At 61.1% G+C, this 18,943-nt stretch overlaps 1 protein-coding gene across 1 annotated transcript in view; it reads left to right on the top strand.

Moving 5' to 3' along the window:
• RUNX3 (RUNX family transcription factor 3) overlaps positions 1–18,692 on the top strand; it is a 61,649-nt gene extending 42,957 nt beyond the window's left edge. Inside the window, exons 4-6 of the mRNA XM_045859891.1 lie at positions 909–1,013; positions 10,977–11,135; positions 15,750–18,692. Coding sequence (XP_045715847.1) covers positions 909–1,013; positions 10,977–11,135; positions 15,750–16,294 — 809 coding nt within the window. The 3' untranslated portion in view covers positions 16,295–18,692. The remainder of the gene's footprint in view (positions 1–908; positions 1,014–10,976; positions 11,136–15,749) is intronic.
• Positions 18,693–18,943: the final 251 nt, after the last annotated feature.

Raw genomic sequence — 18,943 nt, 5'->3', positions numbered from 1 at the left:
TAAACAGAAGGTCGTTTCATTTTATTTCGAATGGCAAAAAATACATTATTATTATTTTAAAAGTTTTTTCCCCTCTCAGGAATTTTGAATGGAGGCTTTGGAGCCAAGTGTCTATTTAAAAATAGAACAGAGTTCTGGAAATAACAGTTGTGTCTACAAATGAAACGTCTGCAGCTCCCAATCAGCCCCTCGCCAGCCCCGGCCGCACACGCCAATGAGAAACTAGCAGCCACCTCACTGCCCGAGAGGAAGGAGATGGATAAATAGAAGACGAGGCTCCTGTGGGCCGAAATATTTTGCAGCCATTAAAAGTGAAGTTTATGAAGAACTTTTAACGACACGGGAAAGTGCTTATGATGTGATGTGAAGTGAAAAAAAGCAGGGCACAAAAATGTGTATATTAGAATCACTGCAACTCTTTGCATACACACACCCCTAAGAAGGATCAGAGGGGAGAACGCCCAGATAGCAACAAGGTTTATCTCTGGCTCGTGGAACTATGGGTGTTTTCTTCTTCTTTATATCTTTTATGTTCTCAAATTTTTCTGTAAAGATCACCAATTACTTTGAGGAAAAAATATATACCCATCCTTGCTCCTCATCCCCGAATTGCAAGGTCTCTGGATAGAAGAACAGCAGAAAAGGGACAAGAAACAGGGAGGAAAGAAGCCAGAGCAGCGGGGGAGGTGGGGGTAATGAAGTTGGTGCTTGCCCTGCTGGAGCCTTGAATGCCAACCCCAGCAGCTGGAACTTGACCCAGAACCCCATCTTCTCCCCAGGTTCCAAGGACAGAGACCTACCCCTTCTAGAAGGTTAGGGGCTTCTTGGGGAGGCAGAGAAGATGGGAGACCAGTGTGTTTTGAATGGCTCCAGGCACCAACCTCCTGCTTTTCCCTCACTCCCTGCAGGGAAGAGTTTCACACTGACCATCACCGTGTTCACCAACCCCACCCAAGTGGCCACCTACCACCGAGCCATCAAGGTGACTGTGGACGGACCCCGGGAGCCCAGACGTAAGTGCCAGAGCCGCTGAGTCCCCCGGGTTGGGGAAAGAGGGCCCAGAGGGGAAAGGGCAGCCACCGAGGTCAGACAGGTGGCACCGGGTCCTGGAAGCACCCCTGTGGAAGGTTGCAGTCCGCAGCCCTGCACCTCCACTCACTGTGTGTCTGCGGGCAAAGCCCCAGACCCTCTCTGCTTGGCCGAAACTTGCAGAGGCCAGTGAGGAGGCCGGGGCAGGGAGCGAGCAGGATCAGCTGAGCCCCTCTCTGCGGGAGACTGCCTTTGGGGGCCTGCTGGGGGGTATGGGTCTTGCATCATTAAGGGAAGGAAGCGTCCGGAAAAGGCTGAAGAGAGAGAGGGAGAGAAGGAGTGTATTTTGGGGCTGGAGGTTGGACCAGGTGTGCCTGCCCTATTCCACCCCAGCTGCCTCTGCCAGTGGCTGCGGGAGGCCAGACCCCTCCTCGGAAGGTCTTTCTTTGAATCCTGGTATGATGGGACTTCCTCGGGTCTCACAGAGCCCGGGCACTTGCACCCCAGGACCCACACTCTCACTAGCAGGAATGCAGATTTGATTCTGCAGGTGTTCACTGAGCACCTACTAAGTGTAGGGAGCCCTGGTTTTGCATTTTAGCATCAGAGAGAGCTGGTGTTTAATTGCTTCTGCCTGCCGGAGGAGTTCGCCGAGTCAGGTTGGGGGGTGCCAGAGGCCGGTGCTCCCTGGATGAACGAGTGAGTGAGTGAGTGAGTGAGACGAAGAACCAGAGGGCCATCTCCGCACTGCCTGCGTCCTGAGCTCTGAGCGGAGCTCTGGTCCGGACTGACCCTCGCTCGCGCATGTTCGCCTGGTGTATCAAGAGCTGCCCTGTCCTTCTCTTTCTTTGTAACTGTGGCCCCTTGCAGTTCAGAAAACCTCTCACATTTATCATCTGTCTCATGTGGGATCCTCGTGACAGCCAGAGCCAAGGAGTCGCCCAATTCCAGTGAGGAGAGAATCCAGGCCTGGGGACATTGAGATCCTGGCTGGGGCCTCACACTGTCTTAGCTGGGCGGGGGGAGGGGGCGGCGTCCAGGGTCCCAGAGGCAGCCTTTGATCCTGATTCCGGATGGAGCCTGCCTGGGGCAGGACAAGCTTGTGGTCTCTGCCAGTGCCCAGGAGGCTCAGAACAGGAGAACGACTCTGCCAGGACAGGGTCAGTGAGACCACCCAGGCCTGACCCTTCTTGGGAATCGGGCAGGCCTGGCTGCCCATCTGTCCAGTTCCTGGGCCCGCTGCAATATCTGGCTACTGGGAGAGGCTCAGGGCTGGGCCCGGTGGCTCTGGAAGTGCTCCGTCCGGGCCTCTCAGGGCTGCCTCCCTCAGCCTGCCCTGAGCTCCTGCACGTGCTTGTCAGGCCCTAGGGCAGTCAGCTCCCATTCTGGTCAGATTCCTGCCAGGATTGGAAATGGGTGTGTCCATGCCTTGGCCTTGGGCTTCAAAGCCCTGGACAAGTCACGTCTCCTTTTTGGCCTCAGTTTTGTCATCCATGAACTGGGTCAGGGATGCCCGCAGTCTCAAGGTGCTGATGGCTGGGAAGCCGTTGTGAGCCGTAGGCCACTGTGCAGAGCAGGTTCCGAGCCAGCTTGCCTGCCTTGGGCAAGCTGCTGATCTCTCAGGACCTCAGCTGCCTCCTCCACGAAGGGGGAGACCACCCACCCTGCAGGCCTGGCAGCCAGTGCCCACAGGTGGGTAGTCTCTGGCTGCAGCAGAGGGAGGCTCCTTGTGAGTCACTGGATGGTGGTGTTCTGTTACCCCTGGTACCTGGCCATCCCCCTGGGCTCCCACTACCACCACCACCATTCAGGTGGCTGCTGAGAACCTGAGGACATGGCAATAGAGGTGTAAGTTTCTGTTGAAGGAGGTGATATTCTACTCTGAGTCTCCAGGGGCAGAATCAAGATGCACGGGAGCCACAGTTAGGCTCAGTATGATGATACAGCACATAGGGGCCGCTCCACAAAGCAGTGAGCACCAACCCCCCCCCCGCCCCGTGCGGAGAGGCGTGTGAGCCGGGGGAGGGGAGGATTGGAGCCTGGCAGGAAAGTTCCCAGGGGCCAGGCTGTGCCCAGAGCCCTCCATGTCCAGCCCGTCCAGCCCAGAGTTGCCCACTGGGCCCCCACGGAGGCCCCTGGATGAGGGGGGAGACTTGGCTCCCACTTAACCCCGCTGCCTGCTCTTCTTGCTCGAGGTCTCTCAGACCTGAGGCAACCCCTTCTTGCAGCGAGCTAGAGGGGGAGGGGTGGCACCGGAAGAGGCAGCAAGAGGAAGGGAAAGCTGGGCCTGGAGATAAGCCCGAATCAGAGGCCAGGCTTGCTGCGTGACCTGAGGCAGATGGCATCCCTCTCTGGGCCTCGGCACCCACCAGCTCAGTGTTTTTAAAGTGACTCATTCAAACGAAAGCTTAGCGGAAGCTCGTTTTTGGAAAAGAGCAGCAGCGGAAGGCGGGTGGCTCTCCAGGTCTCGGGTCCTGAGGACCTGCCTGCCCCACCCCCAACCCACCCTGCCCTCAGGGCTGGTCTCCCTAGCACCCTGGGTTCCAGTACCAGCCTGGCCTTTGGCCTGTGACCTTAGACACACCCACCCCCTTTCAGGGCCTCAGTTTCCCTACCTGTAAGAGATAAGAGGTCAGCCTAACCGCTGCTGGTCGTCGGGCCCTCTCGGAGTGCCAGGCCCCATTCAGAGTCTCTGTCAACTGATCCTTAGCAGCCCCAGGAGGAGACAGGCCAGGAGGCGAAGCCCGAGTCCAAAGGCGAAGGCGAGCTCCGGTGCCCCCAGGGCTCCTGCCTGGGGCTCAGGAAAATGAGCCACTTGGAAGGGCCTTCTCACCTCTGTGTGCTCATCTGTAAAATGGGGATGATATTAGCATCTTCTCCGGGGAGTTCTTGTGAGCATTAAACCAACATACAGCTGCCCAGCCTGCAGGAAGTGTCCAAGAACCCTCATGGATTATCATAGGATTTTCTTTCTGGCTCTTTTTCCTGGTTTGTAACCTCCAGCCCCGTGTGAGGGCAGAGCCTTTTGTGGGGTGGGGTGGGGTGGGAGTGGGGGCTGGTCCAGGGAGCCCAGCAGTGGAGCCTGCAGATCCCCGAGGCCGCTGTGGGTTCTGTGGCTGGGTTGTTCCCCTCCGGTGCCCTGCAGAGCATGCCCGACCCGCAGCCAGGTGGCCAGCCGGGTTTGAAGGCTGGCTTGGTGGCTTCCTGCCTGTGTGGCCTCGGTTTCTGAGGTTCTCGAGGCTGGCGTCCCTCACAGTCACTGGGGGCTAGTGACAAGGCAGGTGGCTGAGCGGGATCCAGGTGCTGGGCAGGGGGCAGCACAGGGCCTGGCGACTCTGTCGTGGACCTCAGCGTGGGGTCTGTTCACCCCACGTCTCCCAGGCCTAGCAGGTGATGATACCTGAAAGGGTAGGACCCAGGCTCTTAATCCGGCCTGAGGCAGAGGCGGGGCAGCCCTGCCCTCTGGCCTGAGGCCCTTCCCAAGAATGTACAAGGAGTGATTTCAACAAATATTTTCCTAGGCACCTACCATGTGTTAGGCACTGTTCTAGAAGCCGGGGGCACGTCAGTGAATCCGACCGATGGGCTCTCGCCTTCCCGGGTCTCACACACAGGGGTGGAGAGAGAGGCTAAACAGCTCTGTGGTCACCATGGCAACAAGGCTCCTCTTGACCTGTGCCTTTGCTCCTCTCTCTTCCTGTCAACCACCTCCTCCTCACCCACCCCACCCCGGGCTCCTGGCTGGTCTGAGATCTGCCTCAGGGCCTTTGCACTGCCCTCCCCTCCCCTGGAACACTCCTCCCCAGACGCCCCCAGACGACGGCGCCCTCCATCCCTCCCCGGAGTCTTTCCTCAGACCGACCCTGTGGTGAGCCCTTTCCTGACCACCTGTTTCAACTCGCAGGCCCACAGGAGTGCCCCCACTTCCTCTTACACTTCCCAGCTTTAATTTTACCTGAAGCACTTAGTACCGTCTGAGAGGCTCTCCGGTTCACTCAGTTATTCTATTCCTTTCTCCTCTTCCCCACTGTTGGATACACTCTGCGGGGCGGAGGCTCTTCCCTCTGCCTTGCCAGGCACTGGCACGGACCCCAGGACACGGTCTTGAGCACTTAGTAGGTGCTTGGTAACTATTGTGGAATAAACAAAATGAACAAATGATTAGCTAGTCCGTTTCAGGTCATGTGAAGTGCTATGAGAAAAAGCAAAGCTGGGGGTAAGGGGCCACAGTGTAGGGGAAGGGACATGGCAAGGGTGGGAGACAGGGCAGACCTCCTGAAGAGGTGACATCTGAGCAGGGCCCTGAGGGCAGGGAGCAAACAGCCCTTGTGGCTGCTGGAGGAAAAGCAACCCTCCACCGGCAGTGGGGCCTTGAGGGTTCTGCAGTCACCACAGCTTTGTCCCCAGCTCCAGGTGTGGGCAGAGGGGTGCTCCAGGGGAGGAGAGCCACCCACTCCTGGCCCCCCACGATCCCCAGGGGCGTGCACCCAGCAGGAGGGAAGGGGTTAACCTCAGACCTCCCTGGTTCCCCTAATCAAGCCCAGGCCGCTGGAAGCCCCAGTTGCAGCCCTGGGAAGGAGCTGCTTGCCTCCCTGCCCGCTGGCCCCCCGCCAGCCCCCGACCGGCTTTCATCTGCTCACAGGGGGCCGATTCACGGCAGACCACCCCGGGCCCAGCACCCGCCCGCGATTCCACGCGGTTGTTAAGAGTCGGGTGTAAATCTCCTGACAGGCCGCAGAGCGGGCCTAGGGCCCGGGTGCCCCACCCCACGGCTGGGCAGACAGTGGCTGCTGTGTCTGGGTTGTGGCCGCACCAGAGCCGCGCCGGGCAGCCGGGGAGGCAGCTGAGTGGCTTCATATGGGCGAGGGGCCCCGTAATTGGGGCCCACATTGTTCCCCAGACAACTCTGTTCCTGTGGCCCTGCCTAGCTCCTCCGCACCCTCCTCTCTGACCCTGCTGCCGCCTGGCCCCTCCACCCAGCTGAGGCCGGACACTGAGCTGCCTTCCTGCCAGTCAGACCTCCTCGCCGGGCGGCCCGGCTCCTCTCTCACGGAGGTCTGAGGAAGTCAGGACCTTAGCAGCCAGGCTCCATGCAGAGTGCCAGCCCCTCTCTGTTTGACCGTGACCACATACCCCCCCTTCCTATCTGTAAAAAAGGGGTGACCGTAACAGCCTCTCACAGGGTTGTGGCCCGTGCATACAATGTGCATGAGCCACCTGGCGCAGGGCTTGGTGACGCTGGAGGGGCCGCCAGGGGTCTGAGCCCAGCTGCTGGGGGCTGACGGGCAGGCTAAGCCAGGTCCCATGGGCCAGGGTTCTCCCCATCCTCCCCGTAAAATGCTGTATTTTTGTTAAATGTTTTGTTTAGTTTTAGAGAGAGGGGAAGGGAGGGAGAAAGAGGGATAGAAACATCAATGTGTGGTTGCCTCTCACACGCCCCATCACTGGGGACCTGGAACGCAACCCAGGCCTGTGCCCTGACTGGGAATCGAACCAGCGACCCTGTGCTCTGCAGGCTGGCACTTAATCCACTGAGCCCCAACAGCCAGGGCCAAAATACTGTATTTTTAAACACTTGGGGTCTGTCCTCAGCTCTCCTCACTCTCAGGGGTGGCGGGGGTGGGGGGTGGGGGGGGTTGACAGTATGCTAAGCATCCTACAGGCCTGGGAGGGGCCCGGAAGAGGAGAGGGGCCGGGTGGGTCAGAGCGCTGCGCTGCAGAGCGGGGCAGGGCCCTGACCAGGTCCCCTCGGACCCTGCCATCCTATCCCCAGGCCCGCCCTCCGGGGCCTGCAGGGACCCTGGGCCTGGGCTGGGCCCCAATACCCATTGTCTGGAGCCCCAGGTTTTCAAAACCCAGGCTGCTGCCCTGTGGGACGGGCTCCAGGCAGAGAAAGGCGCCAGGCGCTTTCTGTGTGACCTCAGTTGTGTCACTGGCCGTCTCCACGCCGTAGCTTACTCACCTGTGAAGCAGGGCCAGAGGACGGCCTTGCACGCGGGACAGTGCAGGGTGAAACGTGGCCGTGGGTGTCCCCCGCCGAGACCCCGGCGCGGCGCGGAGGAAGCACCCGGGAAGTGGGGCTGCTGTTCCGAGCCGCTCCCGCTGCTGCTGCCGCTCTCAGGCTGCAGAGGGGCTGCGGGCTCAACGCCAGGAGAAGGGGGCCTCCTTGCGGGGAGGCTCCGGGCCGAGCCCCCAGAGGGCAGGAAAGCGTTCCTGGCCCGGCTGCGCCTGGGCTGTGGCTCCAGAGTGTGGGAGCCAGAGAATGCTAGAGAAACCCCGGGAACAGCTGCAGGCGGTGGTGGCTGAGCCCCGGAGCAAGCAACCCCCCACCTTCTTCCCTTGGGGCCCCTCTCCGGCCGGCTGCCGATCCTTGCGGTCTTAAGTCAGGGACTTCCAGAGCTAGAGGGGCTTCAGGGAGCAGCCTGTGCAGAGGGGAAACTGAGGCATGGCAGGAGATGCCCACCCCGCTCCCACCGTGGACGGCCAGATGAAGGAGGTCCCTTCTGCAGGCCCATCTTCTTTGCTCGGGTACAGGAAGTGCCCTCCTGCCCCAGGGGGAGGGCACAGGCCCCAGGGCACCCAGACTTTCTGGCACCCCTGCCACGCACGTGGAGCTGCCTCGGCTTCCCTGTGCCCCTGCCTGGCAGCACGGGAGCAGCTCCCCACGTGCTGTTAAAACCCCTCCTCCCGAAACGCTGCCTCCGTGAAGGTGGAGCACCACCTGGCGGGAGCCTGTGCTCTGGGGACCCGACTGACGTCCTGGACGACGCGCTTCGCGTGGGCCCCACCCCGAAGCCTCGGTGGTCCCGTCTGTTGTCCCTAGTTCTGGGGCTCTGCTGCCCTGGCTCTGTGTCCCAGCCACGACGCACCGTCCTGGCCCCCATGCCCTGGTCTCTGCGGTGAGGACGACCCGCCTGCCCCCCTTGGAATGAATGAGGTGGGGTAGCAGGTCCAGTCAGCATGGCAGTGACCCGTGTGGGTGGGGAGCGTGCACACGCCTTGTTCGGCCAGCACCACACCCGTGAGGGCACCGCCATGGGGGTGCTGCGGCCTGGGGTGCAGGGAGGGGAGTGTGACTGTAGGGAGGCCACCAGCCTGCAGGCAGCAGGGGCCCATCCTGGAACCCCAGCCTGCTGTGAACTCCGCCCTCGTCCTGCCAGGCCACAAGAGCACCTGTGAACGCTCGGGTACAGAGTGTGACTCAGAAACGGGACTTTGTTTGCCAGGGACGATCCTCACGGGGCCTGAGGTTTCGCACCAGCTCTCGTGCGGCCCCACCGGCCCCCTCCAGGTTTGGGGTTGACTGAGGCGCCCCGATCCCCTGAGCCTCCACTGCTGTCAGGTCAGCCTGCGGTCTCTGGGTCCATCCGCCGCCCTCCTGCCTGTAGAGATCGCTCTGAATCCGTCAGCCCCCAGTTTGTCTCCCTGCTCTGCCATCTTCGGCGGCCTCCGCAGCAAGGGCGGCATTTCCTCCAGGGCTGAGGCCGAGCCTTCCGGCCCCCACCTGGAGAGCACCTCCCTCCTGAGGGGCAGCCACTGGCCAGTGCTTGGTGGCTGCTATTGCACAACTCCCCAGATAATGAAGTTTTGAACTTGGAGATTACAACCCACCAGCCCCTGGGCGGGGCACATCCTACCGAGTGATCAGTTTGGCTTTGTTGTTGTTTGGTATTTGAGTTAATTGCCAACATACAAAATATGGGAGATTTCGTGTAACAGCAGGTTTATGGTCTCTCCTGGTCAGCTGGAAGCTCTAGCAACACTGGGCCCGCCCCCGTCAGAGCACCAGTCAGCTGGTCCAGACGCTACCTACCCCTCTAGCAAGGAGCGGTGTCTCTGGTCTGCCCGTCTCCACCCATCCCACGTGCCTCGTTTACTTGACTTGCCCAGTCCTCACAGGCATCTGCATTTTCCGTCGCACTCTGGCCAAACTCACATGCTCTTTGTTGCCACGGGTCCTGGGAGGCAGCCTTGGGGGGCCTGGCTGAGGCCTCGGGGTCTCACCCCAGCTGCCAGGTGTTCCCTGGGCTCCAGGCCTGGAGCCCCTCACAGGAGAGAGTGGGTTCCCGGTTCCTGGTGACTTGCTGAGCCCACTGCGGCTCCCAGGACTGCCTGCTCCATTTCTAAGGGCTGTGGGATGCCCGTCTGAGCTTGTGGCAGGGGCGTGGAGAGAGCATGAGGGCCCGGGGGCCCCAGAATCCATTGCATCCCATTGTGAAAACCAGAAATCAGGCCCATTCCTTCCTGCCCCTCATTCCCGGAGGTGGTCAGCACTTTCCAAGGCCCCAGGAAGGCCGGTGAGGAGTTCTGTTTTCCCTCCCACCTACTTCTCTCTTCTCTCCCTGTCAGTCTAGAAAATTCCGCACGGAGAGGGCTCACGCCAGCCTTGCCCTCTCCCTTGGCCCCTCCCTACACCTCTTTTCCAAGAGACCCCAGAACCAGGAAACCCTTCGCTCTCGCTGGCTCTGTGACCTCGGGCACGCGTCTTCACCTCTCGAGAGTTTCTCTTGCCTATGGAAAGAAGAAAAGGCCCCGGGCCTGCCTGGCCGCCTCCCTCGGGGTCGGGTGGAGCAGAACGGGCTGGCTTCAAGGTGGGCTGGGCAGCGTCTGCCCTGGAGAAATCCCCAGGAACACGGAGGTGTGAACAAGGGTGTCCCTGAGGGTCTTGCCTGTGAGGGGCTAATGTGGGACACTTGGGAACAACCGAAGTGCTCCTTGGAGAAGAACGGCCGAGGAGACTCAGTTTCCAGTGGACGTGGCCAGCAGGAGTGAGGGGTGGCCCCTGGCAGAGCGGGGCGGTCCTCCGCAGGCTCCTTGCGGGAACCGTTGTTTGCACGGGGCTGGCTCGCCCTCCCCATTTTATAGATGAGAAAACTGAGGCAGCGCTCCAGGGTGTGCTGCTGGAAGAGCAAGTGACAGAATGATACAGGCGGGCCGACACCAATCCAGAAAGTTCCATGAGAAGCTTGCTCTGTGTTTTGCATGCATGTGAAACCAAAAAAAAAAGGCTGGAAGGAAAGACTGCGTGTGGGGACTTCCAGAAGGGGCTTTGGGCGGCTCAAAGGGGCCTTGGGCGGCTCAAAGGGGCCATTGCCTTACCTGTAATGCCTTTATTTTTGCAGATGTTCATGTGTTGCTTGTGAAATGTGAAATGATTCATTAGGAACTGCGGTGTGTGCGTGCGTGTGTACGTATGTGTGTGGTATCCCTGTGAGCCTACTACCTTTCACGAAGCTGCACGAAGCCAGGGCATGGCCGCCCTCGTGCCGCCAGCGCCTCTAGGCCCGGGAGGCAGGCTGGGGTCCTTCCCGTGTGGGCCGTGGCAGAGGGGCAATGGGAAGTGCTGGCGGTTTCTCCAGGTGCAGTGTCCCAAGGCAGGGGCACTGGTCCCCTGTCCCCAGCTCCCAGTCAGAGACGGAGTCCAGCCCCTCAGTGAGGTGCCCTGGGCCTTTTCTCGGCTTCCTGGTGACTTTCCCCTCCTGTCCTTGGCCCAGAGAGGAGAAGGCTTGTGGGTACCAGGGGACTCATTGTTGGAGGGGGCAGGCGGCAGGCCCATTGCAGGGCTGCCTCCCAGGGGTGAGGGGTGGGGCCTGGGGTGCTGGGAGGCCGAGGGTTGCTGCCCTCCTGGATCCTGGCCCTCATTCCCCACCGGAGCCTGCTGGAGTCGCCCCCTCCTGCCCAACAGTGTGCTGTGGAGGCTCGGGTGTGAGAAAGAGTGTCCCTGCTCAAGAAGGCGGGGGTGGGACCTCGATGGCGGCCCAGGGCAGCATGTGTGACTACAGTCTGTTCAGAAAGTCTCTGGAGAACCTGAGGACAGAGGTTGGTGTAAGGTTCTCCCTGCAAGGCCTAAGGGAGACCTCAGGGAGAACTTCCCTGCGGAGCGAGGCAGTTCTGCCCCACTGAGGCGCTCAGAAACCAGCTGCTGATGGGCTCCCTGTGCTCTGCAGGGCACCGGCAGAAGCTGGAGGACCAGACCAAGGCATTCTCTGACCGCTTCGGGGACCTGGAACGGGTGCGCATGCGGGTGACACCGAGCATGCCCAGCCCCCGCGGCTCACTCAGCACCACAAGCCACTTCAACAGCCAGGCCCAGACTCCCATCCAAGGTACAGCAGGGCAGGGGCCACGGGTGGCGGGAGGGCGGCGCGGACCCAGCTGTGGTTGGTCCTTGTGCTCCAGGCCGACAGCTCACCCAGAGGTTGTTGGCTGCATTGGCCTCGTGTTACAAGGGAGGCAGCCTCGCCCACCTGCTCCTACGGTGTTTCCGGAGGGGTGCTCGGTGCCGGGCCTGGGCGAGGCCCGCCATCCACTCACAGCAAACATTTACCGACACCCACCCTGTGCCGAGCTGACGCCTGGCCCCAGGACCTGCGGGAACCAGCACGATCCCTGTCCTGCAGGCGCTCCCTCTCCCCTGGGGAGGGCCATTCGTCTCATAGTGCCCCCGTTACCTTGGGGCATGAGTTGTCCGTGGGGCTGGTGGCAGACATGTCCCCGCTGAAGACACGCCCCACCCCCCAAGCCTCAGCCTTCTCATCTGAAAGTGGGGTGGTGGCGAATGGTGGTGGCGAATGCCCCTCCCCAGGGCTGGGGTGACAGGCGGATGCTGGTACTGCACTCAGAAAAACTTGGTAAACTGTTAAGTGACACTGCAGCCCTGGGCAGACACACAGTGTCTCCTGGGAAAGGTCCCACTCGCCCAGAGACTCCTCCCAAACAGAAGGGAGGAGGAGCGCCTCTGGGGCCTCTGGGCTGGGGCCCAGGAAGGGGTCTCTGTCCCCATCGCCTAGATGGGTACAGCAGGTGCAGTCGAAGCTAGATCTCAGGCAGGCCTTCCAGAGCAGACGGACACCTGGCACTCAGCAAGTGCTCAGTACGTGGCTGGCTGATGAATACTTGCTGTTCCCCAGGCCCTGTCAGCCAGTGGGTGGGACACAGAAGGCTGTGCACAGCTGGCCCTTGGGCCGGGCTGGGGCAGAGCGCACTCATCAGCCGTCCTGAGCCGGGGCAGGAGGGCTGGCTGATGCCACGCTCTGGCTGTCATTCTTTCTCGGTGCCCCAGGGCCTGGTTAGAACCCACTTGGCAAATCCGTGATGGTGGCAGACTTGATATAGGCCCTTAATGTAAAGAGAAGGTCCCTCTCATTCTGGCCTGAGGAGCTGGGCCTTGGCGGTGCAGGGGTGGGGTGGGGGGGCAGCTCCAGATGCTCTGAGCAGGTGGGCAGCCCTTGAGCTGGAGGTTGGGGGAGGCTGAGGCTGCGATCTGACCTTAAGAGACAGTGGGAGGTACTCTGTCCTCTGGGCTTATGCCTACCCCTGCCCCAAAGCCGTCTCTGGGCTCCGGAGTCCCACAGGCTTGCATTTGTCAAGGTACAGCAGCCTGACACTGCAGGCCTCACCCTGCCATGGGCAGAGCTGGGGCCCAGGGGGTATTGGGCCCCAGCCAGAGAGTCCCGGAATCCAGCAGGTGGCAGTTCTCAGGGAGGGAGAGCCCACCTCTGCCCTCCCCCAGTTGTGTGGACATGGCTGGGGATTCAACCCTAAGGGAGCCCGAGACAGGCCGCCCACCCTCTGTCCAGTCCCAGAGGACAGGGTCTAGCCGGGCAGCAGGCAAAGCCCCTGCCTCCTCTCTGGGGCTGGGAGGAGAGGTAGGGGAGTCCCGGGGTGGAGGGGAGGGTGTGGCTGACCCAGTCCTTCCCCTTCTGCTGCACCCTGGGAGGACCCCCAGCCCCTCCCTGACCACCCGCAGCACTGGGCCTCAGGCTGCCGAGCTGGCCTCCCAGTCCCAGGCTGGTCCCCTTTGGAGTGAGAGGAAGGGTCAAGAGTGACATGCAGGACCAGGGAAGGAGGATGAACTCTGTAGTCAGACGTACTGGGCTTGGAATTCTGCTTCTGCCAGGCGCTGGCTGTGTGTTCCTAGGCTAGTCACTTCACGTCTCTGGGCCTTAGTTTTCTCATCTGCAAGGTGGGAAGAAGGAGATAACTGCCACAGAGAGGCATCAGCAAGGCTGGGTTTGGCGCCCTGTCACGGTCCCTCCCTCTCTGGTGGAACTAGCCTCTGCCTTCAGACTCCATCCTGGGGATCCCTTCAGGACACCCACCGCCACTTCTCTTGGTGCCTGTTAATAGCTTTGACCCCCGGCTTTGGTCACTGGTAAGCAGTGGCAAGGCTCCGTCCCCTCTATACCCCAGCCCCTAGCCCCCCCAGCTGCGGCTGCCCACAATGGGGGCTTCTAACAGCTCAAAGGCCTCATTCAGCCACCATGCAGCAGCTGGGGCAATTTGGAGAAGAAAATAAACATTTCCTTCCAGTGTTGGGATTGGCGGCTCGACAGCCGGCCTGCTCCAGTTTCCTGGGGCTACTGGGCTGGGAGGGGCTGGGGGCAGGAGCCTCAGGGGTGCTGAGGGCACAGGCTTCCCCACCACCCCGGGAGGGAGGCACGAGGGGGCAGTGGCACTGTGGGCAGGCCCACTCAGAACCTGTGGCCCATGGGAACTCCAGTGGCCTCACGCACCTTGCCTGGCCCGCGTTTCCTGGTGCGGCCCAGCTCTCTCATCCTGGACTCCCCTTTGGGGTTCCATTGCTTTGAGAACGGGGTTCCTGTCGGGTGGGCAACACGCACTTCCTGGGCTCGGAGTGGAGGAGTCAGCCCCATGCTGGCTGTGTTTGGGGTGCTAGGCACTGCCACAAGGCCGTCTCCCCTGCTGCTCTGAGGGGCAGCCAGCCACCCCCGGCCCCTGAGGCTTCAAGGCAGCGCTGAGCAGCCAAGGAACCTGGTAGGGAGGACACCAGACATTCCAGGAGGACCCTTGCTCCCCACAGCCCCCCACCTTGAGCCCAGGAGAATCGTTGCATTCTGATCCACAGCCAGGACTGGCGCCCACTGCCGAGGAAGCACCCCCCAGCTGGGTCGGGAAGACCTCAAAGCCTGGAAAAGTCGAGAGTCTCACCTGAGGTCACATAGCACCTGGGGCAGGTCTGGGGAGGCAAGAGGACCAAGGGCAGCCGCAGCTCTCCGTTCTCAGACAAGCCTCAGTCACAGAGGGCATTGCCGACCCGGAGTCTCCCAGGGGCGGAGGCTGGTCTCCCTGACCCCTCTTTGGTGGGGTGATACAGTGGGGTTGGGGCAGACAGACTTTCCCCTGGGACCACTGCTGGGGGCTTATCCACGTCCTCATTGCTGCCAGAGTCGCCCCCTGGGCCGGGGCACAAGGAAGGCCCAGAGTCAGGGGATCATCTTGGCAGGGCCCTGGGTGGGCCCGGTTCTCCTGGCAACCCAAAGCAAGAAGTATCACAGCTGCTACAGCCATACTGACCTCACAGACCTCTGCTCTCTGCCCAGTCTAAGCACACTCCAAGAATTAACTAGTGTAATTCCTAGGATCCGTTCCTGTGTCCATATTTCATGAGGGAAGACTGATGCACAGAGAGGTTAAATGACTTGCCCAAGGACACACAGCTAGGAAGTGTCAGACCCAAGATAAGTATCCAGCTGCAGGGACCCCCCCAGTTGGCCTTTGTGCTGTGCTGCCTCAGAGATGGGACAGCTACCTGTCAGGCCCATAGCAGGGCTCTGAACTAGAACCCTAGGATTTGGTGCCAGGTCCAGTGTGCTGTGTGACCCTTAGGCAAGTGCCTTACCCTCTCTGGGCCTCAGTTTTGCTACCAAGGGAGCTAGACTCAATCCCAAAGCTCCTTTGAATGCTGAGGTTTTGGTGGTCAATAAATCCAAAAGTAGAGGACAGGGGCTCTTAGAGTCCTGTGCGGAGCCACACTGGGGGAGCTGGGGCAGGACCTGGGCTGGACACTCAGTGTCACCCTGACAAGGGGAGGGCTCAGGCCACCAAGTCCCTCTGGCTGCTGTCTCACGTTGCTGTTGAGGTAAATGAAGGTGGCCTCTCATCACTGTGTGCAAGGCAGCCCTGGAGACACAGGGCCCGGGAAGGAGAGGTGCGGGCATGCACAGCACCCCGGCAAAGAGCAGACAGCGGAGCCCTCACGAGGAGTTTGAGTCCTTTCTGCAGCATCTGGAAAACGCACCTTTCTCTGGCCTCAGTGTCCCTATCTGCAGGGGCAGGCTCCGAGTCCCTTTCTGCAGGCCGTGGCACACGCCCTTCACACCCACACTTTTGCCAGCCCCCCCACCGGGAGGGAGGGAGGGAGGCAGAAGCTCCAGGCCAGGCCTGCCCCGTCCCTGTCAGCCCCCCGCACCCCCACCAGCCCTGGTGGGGCCCACTTTCACCCCCTTGGTCAGCCTCTGCACTGCTGGGTTGTGGAGAGGAGTCAGTCCATAAGGTAAAGAAGAGGCCCCCGCTCCTCCATCTGCGCAGGGAGGCCCCCACGGCCACCTGTGGCCCAGGTGCCTGCTCCCTCCCGCTGCCCAGGCAGGGCTGTGTCAGAGTCAGGACGGCTCCGCCTCCTTGCAGCTGGGGCAGTAAGAGCAGAGGCAGATGTAGGACCAGGGATCCCCCTACCCCCGGCCTGTGAACCAGAACCCCGCAGTCTTTCTTTTATTTCTTTTAATTAAATTTATTGGGGCAACATTGGTTAACAAGATTCATGGATTTCAAGTGTTTGTATACTCCACGGTGTGCTCAGCACCAAAGCCCAGCCCCCTCCTGTCTCCGTGCACTGGACCCTGTCCACCGAGGTGGTTCTTTAAAAAGGCCACTGGGGTGGCATCCAGCTGTGACTGACCATCCTTCTTGCTACCCCCCAGGCACCTCGGACCTGAACCCTTTCTCCGATCCCCGCCAGTTCGACCGCTCCTTCCCAGCGCTGCAGACCCTCACGGAGAGCCGCTTCCCGGACCCCAGGATGCATTACCCGGGGGCCATGTCGGCCGCCTTCCCCTACAGCGCCACGCCGTCGGGCACGAGCATCAGCAGCCTCAGCGTGGCCAGCATGCCGGCCACCAGCCGCTTCCACCACACCTACCTCCCGCCGCCCTACCCCGGGGCCCCGCAGAACCAGAGCGGGCCCTTCCAGGCCAACCCGTCCCCTTACCACCTCTACTACGGCGCATCCTCTGGCTCCTACCAGTTCTCCATGGTGGCCGGCAGCAGCGGCGGGGGCGACCGCTCGCCCACCCGCATGCTGGCCTCCTGTACCAGCAGTGCCGCCTCCGTGGCCGCCGGCAACCTCATGAACCCCAGCCTGGGCGGCCAGAGCGACGGCGTGGAGGCGGACGGCAGCCACAGCAACTCGCCCACCGCCTTGAGCACGCCGGGCCGCATGGACGAGGCCGTGTGGCGGCCCTACTGACCTCCCGGATCAAAGCGGACTGCTCCCAGTGGAAGCGGGGACCCCAGGAACCTTCCCAGCGAGTGGCCGGCCCAGCTGCGAGGCTCGGGGCAGTCACAGGCCTAGAGCTGGCCATGGCTCGGAGAGCATCCAGTCCAGCCACAGCTTTGTACAGAGCGGTGGGGCGGCCCCGGCCCACGGCTTAGCCATCTCTCCCCACTTTCCTCGGGCAAAGCATCCTCCTTGCCGCCTCCCCCGGTGACCTCGCTGTCACCAGTGAGGCCTGGGGTTGTCACAGGGCCCACATGATTTGTCTTCTTACCACAGGGCCCTGGAAGGACCTCCCCACCCCCACTTTCCTCAGACACCCATGGGCCCAGCCCTTCCTCCTCATTTACACAAACTGAGGCCGAACTGGAAAGTCCACCCCACCCTGAGAGGGGGTTCCCTCGTTGTAGACATGGGGAAAGGACCCACCCAGAGTTCCAAAAGCACCACAGGCAGAGATTGGATGAAGGCACCCCCACCCCGTGCCCCCACGAAGCCCCTGCCCCTACCTAGCTGCCCCCGGGGCCCCAAGCCCCTGCGTAGACTAGGCGTGGCAGCAGCTCCCTACAACCGAACGGCACCAGCAGACGGGCCTCCAGGCACTTTACCAGCCCGAGGCGTTCACCCGCTGTTCTCACGGCGGGGGGTGGGGGGTGGCCAAGGACCCCCTCACCCCATGCTGGTCTCAAAGCTGCCATGTTTGGAGAGAGTACAGGGACCAGGCAGGAACTAGCAGGAAGAGCTGGGGCCTGACGTGAGCATACCTGTCCCACCCAGGCCCAGCCAAGCTGTGCACCTCTGCACCCCCCCTCAGCGCGCCTCCCAGCCTCTCACCTTGGACCACTCTATGGTCCCAAAGCCGTACTGGACAAAAAGTAGTTTTTAAAGCTGGTTTTAGACAAAGAAGCTTCAGGCAAACATTTTCCAACCCACAGCCTTTCATAGGTGGAGCCCCATCGTAATGAACAAGGTCCTTCCCTCGCCCGAGCGTGGCATTGTTGGGACCCGGGTGCCTCCTCGCTGGTCACATTCCTTTGCAGCATCTCCCCCCCGCCCCACATCCCCCAGCACCTGGCCCCGAGGGGGGCCGAGGGGAACGCTGGTGGGATGCTGGAATCTCACGTGTGTGGCTCTCAGACCCGTGTCCAAGAGAACACCCTGCGTGCCCTGGTGCAGGTGGGTGGGATGTGCCGGACGTGCAGAGCAGGGCCAGGTAACGGCAGAACAGTGGACAGAGCTCTGCACCCCTCCCCCCAACCCCACGTGCTCAGAGGCGAGGCGTCGCCCCTTCAGCTTGCACGTGGGGAAACACGCCTTGCCTGAGGGTTCAGGCTGCATGGATTCCCGAGCCTGAGTTCCTCAGTTCTAGGAAGGGTAATGTTAGGAAGGGGCAAAAGTTACGAGGGGTAGACGGCATGTGGTTTTTAGCAGTTATTTCGGCCACATCCTCTGGATGTGGAAATCTCCCCTACAGAATGCTCCTTCGTGGTTGTCTGCCATTGCACTGGGCCTGCCGCTCCGCCCCCAACCTGTACCAGCAGCCAGATGTGCACACCGGGTACCCACTGACCGGCAGGTTAGCAAGTCCACCTGGTGATCGCATTCATAATCCAAGCCCTTCCTGCTGCAGTTTCTCGCCCTGCCCGCACTGGAAAGAGCTGTCTCCATCTCTTCAAAAGAGCTGCCGGGGGTGTCCCGCTGACGCCGTACACCCCGGAGGCTCCCTGCCCCTTCTCAGGAAGCACCTACAAACCCATCGTCCTGTATCGTCTTCATTCATGTCCTCTGTGGTTGTGGACTGGCCCAGGCCTGTGTGGGAGGCACCCTCGGGTTCCCAGCGCCCAGCACTTTGTAGCCCCACCCCAGATTTCTGCCCGTTCCTGACATCCGAGCCTCGATAGGGGCAGGGACAGGAAATAAATGGACCCTCCCCGCAGCCCCAGACTCAAAGTGACCGCAGCCGTGCTGTCTTAAGGCCCATGGTGGGTGCAGATGCCTTGGGCTTGTAGAAATGGGTCCTCATTTATAAGGCTACTTTAAAGTTATACTAGGCAAACACACTGATTGTTAGAAAAGCACAAAAAAAAGCGCGGGGTTTGAGACCACCCTACTGCAAGCCCGTCGGTGGTGGGCGCAGGTCCATTGTGACACATTGTCATGCTGAGTGTTGGTGCCTGCGAGGCTCAGGGCTTCGTGAGCCGCCCGGAGCTGGGAAGCGGGTGGGGGAGGGCGGGGACTGCTTTGCACTATAATTTGCTTGGTGTGTTTGTTTGTAATGCACAACTTGCCTGGACAGTAAATGATCTATACCTTTGTAATATTTAACTGTAAAATGGAATTTTGACTTATTTGTTAATATAACTGAAACACATTGAAGGATTCCAGTCCAATACCAGGCTTCTAGGGCGGTGTGCGTGGGAGGTGCGGGAGGGTGGAGACGCCCCCCCCCCACGCTGTGGCCGCGGAGGAGGGGGCAGGGTCTCCGGGCAGGAGCTGGACTAAGCCCACCGCTGTGGTGACTCTGACCCCATCGGCTCCGTCAGGAATGACCACAGACCCCAACCCAGGCCAGGGCAGCCGGTGAGGCTCCTCCCGCCGCGCCTGGGACGCCGGAGGAATGGC

The sequence above is a fragment of the Phyllostomus hastatus genome, unplaced genomic scaffold (genome assembly GCF_019186645.2).
Source record: "Phyllostomus hastatus isolate PE091 unplaced genomic scaffold, TTU_PhHast_1.1 phas_scaffold_182, whole genome shotgun sequence".
NCBI classification, from domain to species: domain Eukaryota; kingdom Metazoa; phylum Chordata; class Mammalia; order Chiroptera; family Phyllostomidae; genus Phyllostomus; species Phyllostomus hastatus.
This window is presented reverse-complemented; position numbering and strand designations above follow the sequence as displayed.